Source organism: Bombus bifarius, unplaced genomic scaffold (assembly GCF_011952205.1).
Source record: "Bombus bifarius isolate JDL3187 unplaced genomic scaffold, Bbif_JDL3187 scf7180000007973, whole genome shotgun sequence".
NCBI lineage: Eukaryota > Metazoa > Arthropoda > Insecta > Hymenoptera > Apidae > Bombus > Bombus bifarius.
Window position 1 is genome coordinate 4,693,351 of NW_022884359.1, and position 19,905 is coordinate 4,713,255.

Here is a 19,905-nt window from a genome sequence, read left to right on the forward strand (position 1 = left end):
ATAAAGCTTCCAGATTCTCTATTATAATCGTGTATAAATATATGCACTCCAACCATTTCTCACAATTGATTACTGATTATTGAAAAGCAATACGTCGTACAAGAGATGTCAAATGCTTAACGACGATTCTAATCTTTGCTGGTGAAAACTTTCGTCCCTATTATACCTAACATTTCTAAATATTTAGTATTCTCTCTAACCATTTTTCATATACGGTTGTATGTTCCAAACATTGTAGGTCCTGACAATATAGATATATATATTTTACTTGAAGTAAATGGAAGAGATTGTAAAATAGTACAAGAGAGTATACGTATACCCTTATATTTTAACATTGTTTTAGTATATCATTCAATTATAGTTTTGTTTTCACTGTTCCAGAAATATCATTTTAAAAATTCCTACGCTATCCAATAATACACAACTCCAAATATTGAAGAGCAACGTTATCTTTCGAGTAACAGTTCTTTCCTTTAGCTTTGCATTTTTCTTGCATTCTATATGTACACGATTCTCGACAGAATAGAAGAGAACCACATGCGAAGGAATCTTACAGTGCACACCCTTGTATGCAAAAACAACAGGGCATTGAACGTTGCATTCTCAACTAGAAATTCTCAGAGGTAAACCGTGGTTATCGTTCCATGAAACGATCGTACCAAAATGACAAATACCTGTATAGATTGTATTTATCTATATATACATATTTAATATATAGATTGTATTATAATTTCGGGCTTCTCCGATTACACATTGTTATATAAACAAGAATTACAATAACCTCCTCTATTAAACGTATTACACAATATAACTGCGCGAATAATATCGCAAACAATGTCACCACGAGGATCGAAATTTATGTTGTAACGTGATAATAGTTAATTAACTCAAAGTCAATCAGCGAAGGGTAATCGACGCTCGAGCTGATCCATTTCAAAAGAATGACAAACTCGTTGATGAAATGGACATCAGAGGATACAATTCAATTCCATTTCGCTCGAATTAATCAATTGTTCGTAATTTGGAAGATGTTCGGTGTTGATGTATTAAAAATTCAATTATCTGCTCCAATAGGTACGTGCAGGGAAAAAATATTACGAATTGTGTCCAGTGAAAAATTCGGACAGAATATTTTGATCGACATCCAGGCCTCTAGCTCTTCTCATCCACGACAATCTATTTTTGACACGTTTGAACTTTGCAGCACGGATTTAAATAGATAATAGAGATAGAACATAAATGGATCTGGGCGAGCGTCTACGTTAAACGAGGGCACAAAATATAGGAAAATATTGTAACAGCGAATTTAATAAAATTATTTAAAAAAAGAATGAAGGAGGATAAAATAGGAATAGCTATTCATATTCAGGATTAAACGTAAGATTTCAAAATCAAATTCTACCGAGGATGAGATTAAAGTGTAGCGTTATAAAAATGCTATGGACGTTATTTCATAATCCGTAGAAAAATGTTACGAAATATTCCGTGAAAAATTGTTTTCATTTTAAACGAGTATTGTGCACACATTTTGTCACGTGTATGTACGTAGAATCGTTTAATAACCACCCTAAATGTTAAGTAAATATCAAATAATGAATAATACAATACATCGCCGTGGACGTTTAATCTCGATATTAAACTGCAATTAAGTATTGAACAAGCCATATTACGATATATGGAAACCAATGTGGTGCCCCGTATTTATACATTTACAGTAGCAATGAGTGGATCTCTATTATGAATTCCCCCACTAATATGAATTTTTTATGCTGATTAATCTCGGCTTACGATTTGCTTTATTATTATGTATACCCTTTAAACTCAACAATCTGTCTTTACAACATTCCGAGTAATGTTGAGATTACCAAGATGCCAAATATAACTTTGAATTTTATGAATTAATTGGAATATATGTAATTCTTTGTCGTTGATATGATTATAGTTTCTCATAATAATTACTTTCTAAATCATTTTACTACATTGGCATACGGTTAGTATATTACCCAAGGATTTTTCTTATCGAATCACTTTATTCAACAGTAAGATAAGGAGGGACCTTCGAAAAAGGAGTATAAAAAGAAAACGATCGAATCACACATACGAAACCCGTCGATGCATCATCGATCTGATATGCTATGATGATGCAACGGATCAAACGTATATAAATTCGCACTTGCCGGGGCCATGTCCGAGCGGGCAAACGTGATATAAACGCGGATTCTTCCGTACGCGGTTCTTGCACGCGTAAATCTCACGATTTACGAGCACAGTAGCAACGTTCAGGAAAAAGATGGTCAAAGTGACTCAGGAAGCATACCGATGTGCATTCACGCTAGACATCGACGCTGATCGAATTCTTACAGTTCTCTCTGAATATCACAATCGGAAAATTAGATCTTTGTCTCTCTTTTTGACATCGACAACTCTAAAGAAGATTTCAAATATTGCATAAAAAGACTTTGATAAAAAGCACTGAAAGGGAACAATGTCTCTTTTCAGTCAATTTACATATCGAATTTTATTTTTCCAACATTGTGGTTATGAAAGAGAATTCTGAAGATATGTTCGGTAATTTCTTCGTCGCTTCATTTCTTCTCCTACTTGAAACCTAGAGTTTTATGAATTTAACAGAAACTAGAATATTAATAGTAACGTGATAAACTATTGCATAATATTTTTCGTTAAGTCAAAGAAAATCTTCTGCATATTTTTTATTTGTGTTCCTGGCTTCTGAAACGTGTCTATTATTCCGATATCACATATAATATATGAAACCATATATAAGTCCTTCATACTGTTGCATTTACGCAACTTTGACTAAACAACATAAACTATCAATTCTTTATTTTTTATTTCAGACGATGAGAACTCGTCAGTACATGGAATCGTAACAGAAGAGGGACTGTTTGATGGAACTATCTTTACAGCATCCGACGAAATCTATATCGAACCAACCAGCAGATATGCTCCCCTCGTATGCCATCGGCAAGATGGCGAAGATAAAGATACAACAGACGCTGTGCATCACCATACGATCGCGTATCGTTCCGTGGACGTGAATGTCCCACGTAATAATGGGTATCCATGCGCCAGTGAGCTTTTGCGAGAGAACACGTTAAATGAATTAAGGTAAATACATTTTAAACTCTTGTGTTTGCCATTAAGCTAATTATTTCGACGTAATAGTACAACAACATGAAAAATACAATTTCCCGTATGAAGACTCTGAAGACAATTTAATTAAATAAAACATAAATTATACTTCGTTATTCATTGTCCGCTGTCATCTTTGTTCCTTTGAATAATGTAAGAAGAAATTCAATTGGCCGTTCACAGTTGAATTTCCAACCTAGTCTTGCATTTGAGACAGCTTAGCGTGCAATTTGGATGTATAATATCTTCCCGTATGATCTAACACGTTCAATATTCCAGGTACAAACTTAATATCGACCGGCTTAGTATCTACTGACCGGTTTAATAGAATTTCAGATGGCACCGTAATGGCGGTTAACTGTACGAGAGATCAAGCATTCCAGTTTTACATTAGAGATCGCGATAACTAACGTTTCAAAGCATCGGTGCCATGAATCGAAGTTAACAAAATTAGTAGGGAAGCTGCGCGACACAAAGGCTCTGCAAGGGAAACCGATCATTTCCTGAGACACGCGCGTCAAAGTGCACTTACGATTACAGAGAGAACGCATTTTAACAGAGAATTAGAGAGGGAAGCAGCTCTAGCATTGATTAATTATAATGTTCTCTGGCATGGAACTCAGAAAGAGTTGCTGGAGAGAAGGAAACAGATTTTAAGTTATCTTAAGAATTGAATAAATTGTATTACATGGAAATTTTAGTTTCAGTTACCTGATATTACCTACGTTCTAACTGACTATTGTAGTGGCTCTTAAATCATATAAATCTTCACTGTAAATTTTCTTAATTTCGAAAGTTTTGATCCATAATTCGATAATTATATTAAAATGAATTTTTATATTTTTTTTTCAAATTATTATTAATTAATCCAATCTCAATTAATAACATCCTTTTTCTTTACTCATATAATTTTTTCTCTACGCATATAAAATAAATCAAAGTTTTATAATTATCCAACTGCGTGATTAGAAAATAAATATATATTTAACACAGATTAGATTCTTACCTCGTTTCATTTCAAAGCTTATCAGTGAAATGAGTTTTGCGGGAGTAATGGCGAATCTCATCGGATATTCCGGTCAGATGGCATAGAAAGAATTCGAGGCAATCTTTCTATCTACGTGCAACAACCTATCGTTTCTTCTATATATCGAGGTCGTTGGAACAGCGTGGCGCAGTCTCTAAACACTTTAAGCGCTCGTTTCGTCTATGACTTCACTGGTGAATTTTCGAAATCACGTCACGCGCACGCAAGGAATTAAACGGATACAGTGAAAAAAACGCATAAAACGCGGCAACTGCGTTGGTATATAAAAGACTCGTAAAAATGGAACGTACTGAATCTTATAAAGAAAAGAATAAAAAAAAAAAAGAGAGAATAAAAATGAGAAAATTTAGCGAGTTTTAATATACAGTGTGTACAGTATACGAACATATATTTAATCAAAAAATTAATATACAGCATGAATCGCATAATGAATAATTGGTTGCTTAAATACTTTTATGGTCTCTGCGAGATATATGCTTGCACTAAGTATCTTATAACATCTATGTACATTTTCAGATTTACTTCAAACTTGACCAATGTAATCATGATAATCGAATCTCTTTACAGTAGCAATATAATTTTCAAATGTTTCGCATAACGCACATAATATACTCATATTATTATATAATATGAGTGTTATACAATATTACTCAGAAAAGATTTGTACAAGTATTTGAACACTTTCGTGAAATGCTGTAATTCAAAGATGTGGCCTTGGTCATCTTGATACGAACGCGTAGAGATTCGACAGGAGGCCCGATGGCAACGATCCTCGAAGTAAATTGGCTTCAAGCCTGTTACGTATTACCCAACATATGTCACTCTTATCTCCTTGCCGCACCCCGACGATTTCTCTCGTTTATCCCGGGCGGCCGGAGTTGATCAGTTCAGCATGAGGGATTCACTGGCGCGCTGTAGTTTTCCAAACGCTTACCGACGAAAAATCGTTCGCAGGACGAACAGGACGTGGAGTGGATATCTCGGGGACACAATGCGGCCGCTTTATCAACACCTGAACGAGGGGAACTCCCGCGCCAAGCCGGGCTTCTATCCGAAAGACGTTAGGAAGAAAGACCCCACGGCGAGCTCGCACAATTTAGAGTTACTCGATAGGTAAGCTTTTCAATTTAATCTTCCTTTTTAATAAAAACTTTACAAAAGATTTGCACATCCTGCCAAGAAGATGCTGAAGTTTCCTTTAATTTAAAAATGTTTTGCCTACACATCTACGTTAAGCCTTTGAGTCGGCTGAAAGTGAATATCGTCTGTCTGATCGCGCCGAGCTAATACTACTTGGGTAGTCTGTTTATCGGGGATGAGTGGGTAATTCGTCACTCGAATTACTAAACTCTTGTATATATAGGAGAATTTATTGGATAACAAAACAGTTATATGTTACAGAATTATTCATTCATTTTTCTACCATCTATACTTTTTTCATGTAATAATTCTCATTCTGACAAATAGATTCAGACAATTTAATCAGACAGAAACTAAAATGTTTCGTTAAATAAAGTCTCGCTGTACATTCCAGTATACATATATCCCAATATAATTTTTTTTATTTAAAAGCCTCTATTTTTCATAAATCATTCCATAATTGTTAAAAATTCATTATAACATATTTACATATAGAAGAAATACCTAGACTAAAAATTACTTTATTTTCGTCAATTTTTAATTCTGTGGTTATAGAAAGAACGACCCAGTTAACAGGTTAACTCGTTTTAGCTGTCTGACCATGAACCGCCTCGTTTCACTCATGTCTCCGCTGCAAGTTGCATCGAAAAGAGGCCAAGTGTCTTCCGTGCAACTAATTGAAATCCCCCGTTTCCCCTTTTACGGTAGCGACTGGAAGTTGGAAAAAATAAAAAGTTATACAGCCTGTAAAAGTTTTACACGGTCGTTCGTTCTCGATCACCGGTCTCATCCCCCCAACCCTCTTCCTTAACCCTGTTCGACTCTTTTCTTCCTTCCCGGTTGTGTTCAACGTTTTCCACTCTGCTTCCACTTAGCCCGTCTCTACGAACACGTCGATGAAATATTCTAGCAGATGCTGGGAAAGCCAGGTCAAAGGAAGAAAGTTGCCCGTTGCTGGGGAAGAAAAGCACAACGGTTACTTATCGTCCCGTCGATTCTTCCTCCGGACTGTTTGCCGTGCTATGCTTGCGCTTCCATTTAAAGAGCACACCCATTTCCGGGCAGAGAAAAGCCAGACTATCCGGCAGCGAATAGCGATGAAAACGTCAAAAATCGAGAGCAAACACCATTATCGAACAATCCAATTTAACGTTGCCCGCGACCGAGTTATCCTTATCGGACGTTTCCCGCAATCGGATTCTTTTTCTGGTGGAGAGATTTGATTTGTTGTTCAAGTGCGGATCGCGTATCGGTTAAATCGACTATCGCGACATCGAAAATCCTGCTCTTTTTTGCAGCCTACGAACCAAGTTCGGACGTAGTAAACGTAGAATCTAGAAATTTTTTCTGTTCACCGTTGAGGTCGATAACTCAGTTATCTTGTTGTTCAAGCTTCAGGGATTAGAAATTAAACAATTTTATTTCTACGAAGTTCCGTGTAATTAGGAGGGTATAACACAGGAAATATGTTTGAAATGAAAGAAATTTCGAATTTTGGAAATATACGGACATTAATCAAAATTCTTTTGAAGGCGCATAAACGGAAATGTATTATTAAATTAAAGGCGATAATGCTTCTTTGTCAGGCTAATTGTATTTAGTGAAAACAGACGTCATTTCTTTGCAATCAGATTGTACAGGGAACGATATTCTCGAGTGCTCCGCAAAAGGACGTCCGTGGACCCGAAGAAAACCACTTGTATGTTGTACCTGCAAGCGGATCACACGTTCTTCAATCATTATAAATCTGAAGAGGCCAGTATCGAGGTGATGACTCGGCATGTACAGCGTGTCAACTCAATTTATAGATATACAGGTACATAAAAATTATTAATAGATTACGATAGACTGTAATGTTAGAGTATAAGTTAGGATAGGTGATACATTGTAGATAGTTTAAGGGAACAGAACTATCGGTGATGAGAACCGATTGCCGATAGTTTTCTGTTTCGTTTTAATGTAAGTAGGCGATTACTGGCTGATAGCTACGTGCTGTTCTTGTGAGGGACGTAGGCTTAAGCCAAAAATAATGTGGATGAGTGTGTGTGTATGTTTGTAGCATGTGTGCGTAAAGACAAAAGAGTCTTAGCCAGCTCATCTCTTTCTACCTAGCAATAAAATAACAGTTTAACCTCTCGTAATAGTCATCCGCTCTATTATCCTTACAAATCTGATTAGCGTCTGTTGTTCCATCAAATTCCAACAAACTTTTCGTCCGAGATCGGTACATAATTCGTCGAAATGTCCTATAAGATTGGTCGCCGGAAGAGAAGTATCAGGACAGCAATGAAAATTCTTTCGTCTTTCCGGTGTAGCAATCGGCAACGTTTCCTCCCGAACTAACAAGTGCGCGTCTTCTGTCTCATTCCGCTGTAATAACTTCGCAAACCAATTAAAACTTTCCCGGACCTTCCAGTTAAACCAACTTTCTGCCAACGGCGATCGGAGGAAATGAATGTTCCTTAGCCTTACTGCGGTTCCTTTCTGCGCTGCGACCGATTAATGTCAGTTTCTGTGTCTGACGTTGACCGATTGATTCCGTGGAACTTTATTGCGCCGCTACACACACCTAATGCGTAAACTTTAAACGATGGTTATCAAGGAATAAGACGGGAGCAGAATCTAGAAAAGAATCGCATACTGCCTCCCTGAAATTGCTTTCGTTCTACTCTTTCGAATAAAGATAAACTACCCCCTTCTTTCCTTTGATCAAAAAACTTTTCCCCAAAAGGAAGCAGTACATTAGGGTAAAATAGCGTTATTTGACTTAAGCCAAGTAATTTGTCTCGTAATTCGTCAGATTCGGTTATAAACAATTTTTAAACGATTTACATTTCATAACTTGATGGCTCTACCTTCCTACGATGATATAACTCGTCAAAAGGAAAGAAGTTCGTCCAATATTAATATTCTCGATATATTGAATTTTAAAACGCCCAAGATTAAATGATGCAAATAGCCCTAGTTTACTGTATCTAGTCCACCATTCGAGCTATTCAATTTCAGCAATTTCTTGATTATTATTTCGGCCCTACTTCTCTCTAGAAATCTGTTCTTTGAAGCCGAAACTATCCACGCAAATTATACATATAATCCGCCGTTTAATGGAATTATTTCATCTACTTCGAGTACAACTGAGAAACAATCAAGTTCATCGATAGTGACGTTCAGTACAGGCGTACAAAGCTTCGCAAATCAGAGGAAAGCGTTCCTGAAAATCTCATTTGGCCAGTGCGGCTTGCGAATATTAAGTAAGAGCGGACGCACAGGCGAAGCACGGGCAAGCTCGTACTGGTAGAAGGGCTTTAAACATCGCACCACCTGCCGTAACAACAAGCAAATATTTGTGTCTCGTGACTGAGCCGTGTTTAACGTAGCGTGACCGCGCCTACACGCGGACTGGTCTAGTGTATTACTTAGACTTCCCTATCTCTTCCGTCGTACGATTCGCGGATAAAGCTAGTCTTCCGCTGACGTTTCCGTCTTCGTCTCCTTTCCCTCTTCTTCCAACCCTTTCTCTTTCCTATTTGTTCGTTCCGTCTCGTTCTATCTAACTTGACCGAATATATACTGCGAGTCAGGATATCGATCTTCCGGAACGATGGTCGCGCGATTATCGGCCATCTCTACACGCGAACATTTCGGATGACCGATCGACCACCCCTCGGAAATGCCAGCCCGAACGTGCCTCCCTTTGTCTCCGGATTAGACGGCATTAACTCTCTTCCCATCGCGATATGTACAACTCGGTGGCCGCCTAGCTAAACGCTCTTGTCCGACGAGAGATCCGGAATTGCACCGATTAAGGATTGCCCCTGTCCCTCTTGCATTACGATTCCGTGTTTCTCCGTCGATTTTGCACGACCGCGCAACCTAACGAACCGACTATTATCTCCCTGCTAACGTCATGATCTTTCAAAATTTCGATTTAACCACTTAACTCCATCGCGTCAATTTAACGGTGAATTATTTGTTTCGTGTTTATGTCAAATCTTTCAAACCTGAAAGCCAACCAATTAACTTTGCCGCGCTATTTAAAAGCGAATTAATGTTTCCGTGCTATCATTGCGATTTTTAGGATTTAAATTTAACGTCGCAATCTTTGAAATTTATGTTTAACCGGTCGACTTTATTACGGCGCAATGAACTCACCGTGTAAACGCCGTGGACGCGGCTATTATATAATATTACGGAAGCTCGGTGGATATTATTACGGTAGAAAATAAAGCTAACGCGATAACGGGATATCGCGACGGTGATATCGGTCAAAAGTGGAAGTTCGAATGTTAGTCATTACACCTGGGACGCTTGAGAACCCTGACGACCAGCCGCGTTTACGATCCTTATCTGGCGCACTCACGTAAAAAAAACTTTATTTCCGAGCGGCATATCCGAGACAGCTGTCACGCGACGCGTTACCCCTTTATTTGTTTGCGAAGTAATTTTTTACGACATCGGAACGCGAACCAGCAACTTTGTAACACGAGTCTCACGTGACGATCGCCTTTTAGCTATTCAATAATAAGCACCGTCTGTTTCCGTCTTTCTATATTTTTGTTCTTTTAATTTTATGCGTAGAACATAGGCTTAGAACAAATTTCTCGTGACTTGTCGCGATAGAAATAACTCTGGAAAAGAAACACCTATTTTATACAACTATACGGTAGCAGAGCCTGGTTGGTCTGATTATGCATTGACTCGTTCTACTTGATTTTATTCTGCAAGTTCTCTAGAATCTACCTCGTGGATTCGATCAGGAATAATTTTAAAGCATTAATTCGTTTGAGGTTGATCTTTAGCCAACGGATAGTCTTCTGAAATAAGTATTTCAAAGTCTTGTTGTAACTATTAATTTTTTCCTTTATCTTGAAATTAATGTTACTTATTAATTTCACGCGATATTCTTTGCGATACTCCCTTTAAACGATTTTATTTGTCCGATTACTTTTTCAATACATATTGATAACGATAAGACGAGTTTAATTTCCTCATGTAAGATTTCTTTTTGCGTTTAGATCGAACGAATACTAAATAACGTTAGTTATATTGTTCCATAATGTTGCGTCGTGCAACACTCTACCTGAACCCGGCCATACACCGCGAGTCAGACAGACCCCAGATGTCCGCTCATCCTTACGGCGTACCCTCAATAGCCTCAAGTACCCGTCATAAATCCCAATAATTTGTTTGCTCATACCAAACAAATATCTTTTTCTAAAACACTTTCTAAGGACTATTGTCTACCATGGCTGGACAAGGGAAAGTTGGGCTTTTCCATGTACGATGCTTCCTAATAGCAACTTTCTATCGAAGGCAGCTAAGACCCTTCGTAGCCCACCAACCTTCGTTTGGACATAATTAACAACTAATCCTATTTTCCTCACTCTCTTAGCCAAAATCGTCACCAACAAATCCGATGGTCCCGTGCGCTAGACACACCCACCCTCAGCTTTCCTCCGCTACAGCATCGTCACCGAACATCGCTGATTCTTCAACCTTCAAACATACAACATCCTTCGACCGGGTCTACACCCGAAGATCAGTCACTCATTTACCTTATACATACGCACCAGCGTAACTATTTGCTTCACAAAATGTTGGAATAAACTGTCATTCACACCTTGTTGCATCAGTGTCATATTCAATTAACCACCTCTATTATCCTAATCGAAATAGGGGATCGATCATTTCGTGGCGTCGATTATCTAATCGTAACGGGAATTTACGACTCCCGTTGGCGTGCTTCCTCGCGATCGCGTCTCTCCGCGAGTGGTCGAAACACATAGATTGAAAAATATAGAAAATTGATGATATTACAAACAGTGTTTTTAAATCTACCTTAAATGTTATCTTGCTGTTTGTTTCTTAAGGATTGAATTTTAATCGTTTATTTACGTACCGAAACTAAGAAATTTAAAAAAGGTCGAGTTGATCGGTTTGGCTTTTGAGAGGTATTTCGTATAGTAATCTTTAGTTCCTTAAATTTTCGTGTGACTGTATTTGAAACATGGAACTTGCATTTAATCGTTAAATAACTTTATCGGAAAGCAAACGCATGCAAATATGGCATCCAATAAATGTTTCAGCCTCTTCATCTTCAATTTTCTTGTGTTCACTCATACTTGGCTGTTTTAGAGCATTGCATTTGCATTATTTAGAGATTTAAGAAGCCTTTGCTTGAAATTGAACCCGATATCCATGTTTTCATCAGCACACGCGCTACCACGATGTACACAGAAGCGGACCTGATTAATGCAACATCAAACTTGAATACAATGGATTTTACGTTAATTACCAAATGCACATATATATTACATGTCAGATATAGATGTAACGATGCTCGGCATTGACGTTGGAATAGGTTGCTTGCGTATGCACACGCGCAAACATCTGGAGACATTACCATGGAATTGCATCGTTTATATGAGATTGGAAATCTTACTATCGTATCTTCTATGTTTCACTGCTTTAACGTACAAGGTGTCTTAATCTAAATCGAATACCTAAGTATCCTTCATTTTCACGAAAATGTATGTATATATCATAGATATAGATGGAAATGCTACGAATGCTCAAAAATTGAAAGAAATGATCTAAATATCTTTCGTCCATAACATTCTTCTTCCTCCTTGGAATCATTAATGGAGATCTTAATAAATAAAATAGAGAAGTTACTGAATTCAATCGAATTAATTATCACCTCAATCATCTTACCATTAATATTAATCACCAATTTGAATGCTTAAATATTCTCTAATATCACTAAAAATAAAGGACACATTTAAATGTCGTATTTATACACGCGATACTGAACATTATTTTATAATTCGACATGGTCGATTAAAAGTTGAAAGATCGGAAAGCTTGAGCGAAAGACGAATTTTCCGCAGAATAAAATTACGCTTGACTCGTAACTTTTTTTGCGACGCGCTGTCAAAATTAATTCGTAATAATGAGATCAATCAAAGAGATATGCATGAACGGCCGTTGGTTCGTTTTACACTTGAAAAATCATGAGAATTCAGCGGCGGGAAGGAATCGCGATCGCGTGTCACGGAATCGTTTTTCCAGTTTCGATTGGTATTCCCGCGGAGGAGGTGTTTGATTAAATGCTTTCCACCACGCGACGGTTCAACCGTTTCGGAATACATTGATCACTGGGGGAAACCCGAAAATTACTCGTCTGGAGCCCCGGTGATTTTCCTTATCAGCTATCGGTTACCTCGATGAGTAGTTCCTCTCGACTCCTATGAATTTCACAGTACCACAATGTCTATTCCGCAAACGGACTTTAATCCGTCCAATGTTGCAATTTGAATTTTTCATTTCTCCTTTTCCATTTCGAACGTATTCTTCGCTATTTTACAGATTTCAATCAGGATGGCCAGCCAGACAATATTAGCTTCATGATAAAACGCATTAAAGTTCATAGTGACGATTCACTGAACGATCCAAGCTACAGATTCACTGGGACTTATGGGGTTGAAGAATTTCTTGAGCTGTTTTCCGGTAAGTAAATTACTTTATCTATCCTCTCCACGACTTGTCATAAATTATGCATTACTCGTACTATTGGCGGTGTTATACATTTTAGAAAAAAGCTCAAAGTTTGAAAAAGTGGCGAAAGTTACTTAATCAAAGTAATCTGATATCTCATTAATATTGTATCGTACTTTCGTCTTAAGTATATTATGAGATGTTGATTCCTTTGACGAGAATTTCTAAAACAAATTTATTGTTTCAAGTCATAGAAAGCATTAACATGAAACGGAACGTAGAATACCAGGGGTGAAGTTAATTAAAGAAAAGCATTCTTGAATTGAACGAGAATCCTTGAAAGTACTTTCGGCACTCGTTCGTTAATTAAAGTGCTCGTTTGCGTGAAATTTACACGAAATCGTCGATGCCAAGGCCCGATGAGTAACACGTTGCACGGCGCGACTTTTCAACTTTAATGAAACGTCTCGTGTCGGTCATCATTGGCTCGTTGCAAAGTGTTCGTTAAGCGCAAACTCCTCTGTTCCGTGACTTTAAAGCATCCTCGGTTCCGCCGGTAGTCGTTATCTAATACCATAGTTAATAAACACGTGAAGGTTAGATTACACAAATGAAAGCCTACACCGCATCTTCCCTATCGAAGGCTATTAGGACGAAATGTGCATTTATCACCTTTTGCAGAGTGATTCTCTCGTTAATTGACTCACAGGCTATAGAAATACATTCCAAGATTTGGTTTCCATTATCGTGATGTCTGACTAAGACACTAGCTAGATTGTCTTATTCTATCGTGCACTTCTTTCCTTTCTTCTTCCTTATTTCATTCAATTTGTCGTTGTTGAACAAACGATTACGATATTAATTGGCAACACACTTTCAAGCCCCTTTTGTAAAGAATACATTTTCTGACTTGACTTTCATTATTTTGCTATCTAAGGCACTGGGCAACTAGATTGTCTTATTTTACTTGACTACCCTTTGTTTCTCTAGACTGTCTTATTCTACTTTACTCTACCTCCTTTCTACTTTACTCTCTCTTCTTTTTATTTCATTGAATTTGTTGTTACTTTAAACAAACAGTTACGTTATTACTGAACAGTGTTTAATAGATATACAATTACATCCACACGCTTTTTACAATTTCTCATACGAGATCATAAAGATATAAGACACACGAATCGGATCATAAAACATCGCGTGACAAAGAAACCACGCCGAATATCGGCTTCAAATCTTTACCATTCGTATACCAAATCTAACCATCTCTTCTACAGTCGATTAATCGTTGATCCTTTCCTTCCCCTCGGATTTCTCTCATTTCTAATCAACTATTCCTGAAAATGTCAAACAGAACCCACAATTCTTCCATTCTTTTGATTTATTTCTGGAGTCGGTGTTTCCCCAGCTTCCTAACTACCAATCCTACCCTCGTTCAAAGAACATGGCGAGGAAGTTTCGATCCATCGATTCGTTTTCACCAAGAATGCCTATATGTTCGAGTAAAATCCCTAATAGTTCGACGAGAGTATCGCTTTATCGAGTAACGTTCGGTTCAATATATTGTGATATCTCGAATGTGCTATCTCTTTCGCGGAATCCCGTCATTCCACACGATTAATTCGTGTTCAGATGTCGTACAGCAACAACTGACAGAGAGCTAGCCAAGAAACTATATCGCATTAAAGTTTCCACCGAACGAAGTTAAAGTTTCCATATAGCCGGGATTAATTATTACCAAACCACATCTCCGACGAGTAACGAATCGCAGCTCCATGTGGTTGGAATTCCTAAGTTAGGATCATTGAAAACATATAATATACAGGGCGGTTGGTAACTGGTGGTACAAGCGGAAAGGGGGTGATTCTACGCGAAAAAAAAAGTCGAAAATATAGAATAAAAATTTTTCGTTTGAGGCTTTGTTTTCGAGAAAATCGACTTTGAATTTTCGCTCGGTACGCATGCGGTACGTTATAACGGATTTCACTGTAGATCGTTGTCTCGATGGAAAAATTAAAAAAAAAAAAAAATAAAATAAAAAAAATTTTTATTCTATATTTTCGACTTCTTTTTTCGCGTAGAATCACCCCCTTTCCGCTTGTACCACCAGTTACCAACCACCCTGTATATAGAGTTGCTTTCGACGCTCCTTCGAGCTGATTTAAGCCGCCACTTTCTCTCTATCCGTCTATACAGCGCATGCTTTTGAAGATGGCTACTATGAGTGTTTCTCTATCAGGGGCTATTTATGCGAGGTGTGTCACCTTCTAGTTTTCACGTGGTGAAAATAGTTTAATTAAAGGATAATCGTGTTTTTATCTTTCCATGGAAATAAGAAGATTGGTAAATATCTTTAATATAGAAAGACAGAAGACTTTTTAAGTAACTGGAACTAATATAATTGAAAAACTTTCGTAAAAATGAAAGCTTGAAATTAATTGGTAGTCATGACGTGATAAAAAAATAAAATAAATTTTATAAATTACAAGCCATTTCGTTATTGTATTTAGCACAAAAATATAATATTTTTTGTTAGAATTTAATCTTGGGATTAAGATTAATAATCTGTGGAAAACACAATGTTTGTGTTTGAAATAATATAATGTGATATTTATTAAACAATTGTTACACGAATTATAAATGTGCGTTCTGGAATGTAGACAGTTGGCTAGTTATTCACAGACTAACTGACTTAGTGACCCATGGCCCTTGAAAAGGTTTAGAGCCCCACTCTCTATGCAGTAATGAGTGTGACCTGTGTGGGTGTCTGTGTGGCGTCACATGTGGCACAGAACCTTCTAGTAGCTTCTCGACGTGCCCATCTAGAATGTTCCATCCATATCCTCACGTTTCCTCCGGCGTTTTTTGAAAAAGCATGCACGTGCTAACTGCCGTGGTGCATCTCACGAACGCACGCTAGTGGGGATGGCGCTGGGCAACGAACGGAAGAATCCGTACGATCAATCACCTTATCTGCATGCGATTGATATCGTTGTATTCCAACATTTTTAAAAATAGTCTGACTAATATATAAATAACTAGTGAATTGTCAATTAAGTAATAGTATTACTTGTCAAATTACAGGACAAGAGGACCTATTTATTTAATTTGTTAAAAGTATTTGATAAATCGAGTTACAATTTGACGCAAATATGATTTTGTCCAATTTAGCAAATTCGATTTCATCGTTGGTTCCATTCCATTATTTATGAAAAATATTTGCACCGTAGATGACATTTGCAATTTTAGAGCCAGTAAATTTTGTCGGAATATAATATCGATTTTGTTAGAAGTTACTTCGTGTTACATATTATATTCTTCTACGTGAAATTTGAAAACCAAATGATACCTAATACGATACTTAATTAGGTTGTTTAATATATCCATATTATAATTATATTCAAGTTATTGATTACATTAAAACGTTAATATGAGTTACCTCTAGGGCATTGGTGTACGCATTCCCCAATGCATTTGAATTTGCATTGTCTACCATAATTACGCAATTTCGGTCGAAATGTTTGCAGTTAGCGCGATGACTAATAAGCACGATTGCATCGTTAGGGTTGTAGCGCGATTTTACTGTCGAAATCCATTTTTCTTCGTGACCAATTAATTATTTGGTTAATTAATACAAACGGCACAAATTATCGACATGAGAAAAACTAAACCAATGAACATATTAGTTTTATACATATTCTCTTAATTTATTATATAATCCTTATTTCATCGCTCGGTTCTTATATTTCCTACCCCATATTTAATATACGCAAGCCAATGCTAACGTTCCACGCCCAACATTCCCTATCTCACACCACTCTTCTATTTCTTACGTTCCTTATTTTATTTCTCAAATCTTGCATTCTCTACGGCAAAATTAATGTACGCAAACGAATACTAACATTTTGAATCTAATATTCTCTACCCCATAACAGTATTCCATCCCTTACCATTCGCCATCCTTTGTGAAAACTATATCCTACAAGTAAATTATTCCATTGTTCTTATCAAATTATTTAGTTTTACACATAGCAAGTAAAAATCTGCCTGCAGCCGAAAATTCCGAAAATTCTATAATTAATTACAGGTTCGCCCGCCACTGATTTTTACAGAGAATATTTCGATGAAAAATTCAGTACACGCGTAATCCCATTGGAATTTCGATGCAGATTACGCGGACAATTCACGCAGGCACATTTGTCGAGTGTCAGGATAATGTAACATCGTTTCACGTTGCTCGGTGCGACAGGTACAATAACGTCTCGTCGGAAGAGCGTCTGTCACCTTCGCGTTAGTATTTCGCTTCGTGTTTCGCTGATATAATAATGGCCGGGCCGTTATTAAATAACAGCTACTCGTTCCTGGAGAACGTTCTAAATATTAACGGTTCTCTCTCTGCGTTGAAACGCGACACGGTTTGCCTTGAAATTAGCCAGTCGAGAAGAACGAACCAGAGCAAATAATTTTCAATGAAATAATCGACAAAGAGAAACACACACACACGGTCTGTCTACTAGTCGTGGTTATTTCATTGACAATGAGAATATCAGCGAAATGGTGTCTCATTTTGGTAGGTACTAAATTGAAATCAAGGTAGAGAACATTGAACAGCTCGTACCGGTACAATAGCTGATGTACTAGGATCGAGAGAAACACAACCGAGCAGCAGTGGACCATGACGTATTTGCCGCAGGCATACAGTAACCAAATATGCCTCCTGAGACATGCTACACAGCAAACACGTATCCCACGTTCTATTCTCTCCCCTTGCAAAAAGCAGCTGCCGTGCATGCAGACTGCAAAAACCATTGTGCAAAGAACCGGGCTTGTTTTCCCGATGATCCGCAGCACTTTTACCTTCCACACGCTTGTGGCCACTTCGTGGTTCCGATAGCTCGATTTTGTGCTCGAAGGTTGAACAACTATGACTGATCTATTATCTACGTAGATCAATCTACAAGCATTAGGCCATTTACTTGGTACATTTATTAGAAAACTCGAAAAAAATTGCTTTTGATTTAATGTACTAAATTGTAAGATACATATAATGTCAATGAAATAAGTGGAAAATGGAGGTAGTGCAATGGAAAAAAATTGCAGTGGAGTGGAATTGAAAAAAGATATTTTTATCGTTAGCTTAAATATAGAAAATTAATTTTCCTAAGGCCACGTGCATTATTTCAATCGTAAAAAGATAATACATCCTCAATTTATCTAATAAACTATTCTAAGTTTGGTTACTAATTTCTAGCGTTAAAATTGCGTAAAATACATTGTCTTTGCTTTCTATCTTCCTTTTTCCTTTTTAATAGCAAACGTTTGTCCATCGGGCACAATAGTGCCCTCGCTGGTCCGCGAAGTACAGTTGACTTTGGAAGAACGTGAACGCGATGAACACGCTGCTGGACGTCCGTAAACAACCCTTTTCATTGAAATTCATGCACGACGTTCACAGAGTATTCATCGCTCGTTTTACTCTTCTGTTCTCTCTCATTTTTTCAAGCGCCACAAAAAATTTCCGCGAAGGAGAAGGGCGAATAAAAGGGGTGTAGACGAGCGGACGTTCTCCTTGTTTTTTTCATTTTTTTCCTATTTTTTCATATACCCGGCTACCGAACACACCGATCCCAACGGAGGAAAGTTGCTACAGCATAAAAGTTCGCCAGAAATTAAATTACCGGACATTCTGGACGCCTGATTTATTATTTTTCCCGGATAACATCTCGGCCGATGTTTGGCCGCGTCGGCTGGGAATTCAACGCCCCCTCGAGCCATCCTCTTTTTCGCGCGCGCCATCAGAAATCCAGCCAGGTGAAATACTGCCAAGGGTAGAGTGGCCGAATTAAAAATGAAATTAATTAAAAGGCTGCGAACGACGGGTATTTGTCTCCGTCCCTCGGAAATACCAGCGTGAGACGCGACGTTCTTGATTGGATGCAACGAATTCCAGGGGTATTGCGAGTACAACGGCATAGAATTTTGTCCGTTAATTCATTCGCGACAGATTAACAGCGAACGAAATTGATTTACACTCGAACTTTCGTGATATATGTACATATATATACATAAATCGGTCAATAAGAAAGTTATCTCCTCTCTCCAACTTTTATTCTAAAAGAGATATGGTGGATTGAGAGTCATTGTGGTGCATGTACGGTCGTGGACAGAAATAAATGGACAGAATAGTGGGAACAGGTATCAATGAAGTTTCGTTAAACATACAGTTACTTCGTACACAGAAATATAAACATAAATAAAAATTATTTACTAAATACTTTATAATGATCTATAAGGATATATGATAAATAAAGTTATATAACAGATCCACTCGTATTAAGTTGATTAAACTTCGTTGATACCTATTTTCATTGTCTACACATTTATTTTTGTCCGCTAGCGTATGCTTACGTATTCTTATGTGCCTAAGTATTTTACGGACGAAATATTATAGTCGATCAAAGATCAAGAACTGGCAAATTGTAACGATTAATCGTCCACTGAAACTCGTTACAGAAGAGGACTATGACGCGTTCTGTCTATCGTACATGTTCACGTACCGCGACTTTGAGAAGGGAACTTTGGGCTTGGCATGGACTGGAGATCTGAAAAATGCTGGCGGAGTTTGTGAGAAAAACGGGGTATGTTCTGTTCCGAATGTAACGAAACTAATTCGACCGTGCCACGTCTAAAATAACATCGTTCCGCGGCGCATTCACGATACTCAGACAATTACCTCGAGAACTAACGCTATTTCGTCTTGCAGCACTACAGGGGTAGCATGAAATCGTTGAACACCGGTATAATCACCCTCCTGAACTACGGCAAACACGTACCACCGACGGTTTCTCACGTCACCCTCGCACACGAGATCGGTCACAACTTCGGATCCCCTGTAAGTTCAACGGCGCATCGAGGTTGCATGCTGTCGACGCGTACGGCGAATACATTTGAAAAGTTTCGAGGGTTGTTTCGGAGACACCACCCCGTCGAAGCAATCGTGATCTATGCTACGATTGTTCTAATGTTTCTTTTTTTTCCTTCTCTTATTTCTTTCCGAATCAAGGAATAGT

General features: G+C 37.8%; 1 protein-coding gene across 1 annotated transcript in view; it reads left to right on the plus strand.

Moving 5' to 3' along the window:
• The window catches only part of LOC117216802 (disintegrin and metalloproteinase domain-containing protein 10-like), a 160,394-nt gene that overhangs the window by 116,204 nt on the left and 24,285 nt on the right, over positions 1 to 19,905 (plus strand). Inside the window, exons 5-10 of the mRNA XM_033463840.1 lie at positions 2,859 to 3,129; positions 5,156 to 5,314; positions 6,973 to 7,157; positions 12,710 to 12,850; positions 19,349 to 19,473; positions 19,599 to 19,727. Coding sequence (XP_033319731.1) covers positions 2,859 to 3,129; positions 5,156 to 5,314; positions 6,973 to 7,157; positions 12,710 to 12,850; positions 19,349 to 19,473; positions 19,599 to 19,727 — 1,010 coding nt within the window. The remainder of the gene's footprint in view (positions 1 to 2,858; positions 3,130 to 5,155; positions 5,315 to 6,972; positions 7,158 to 12,709; positions 12,851 to 19,348; positions 19,474 to 19,598; positions 19,728 to 19,905) is intronic.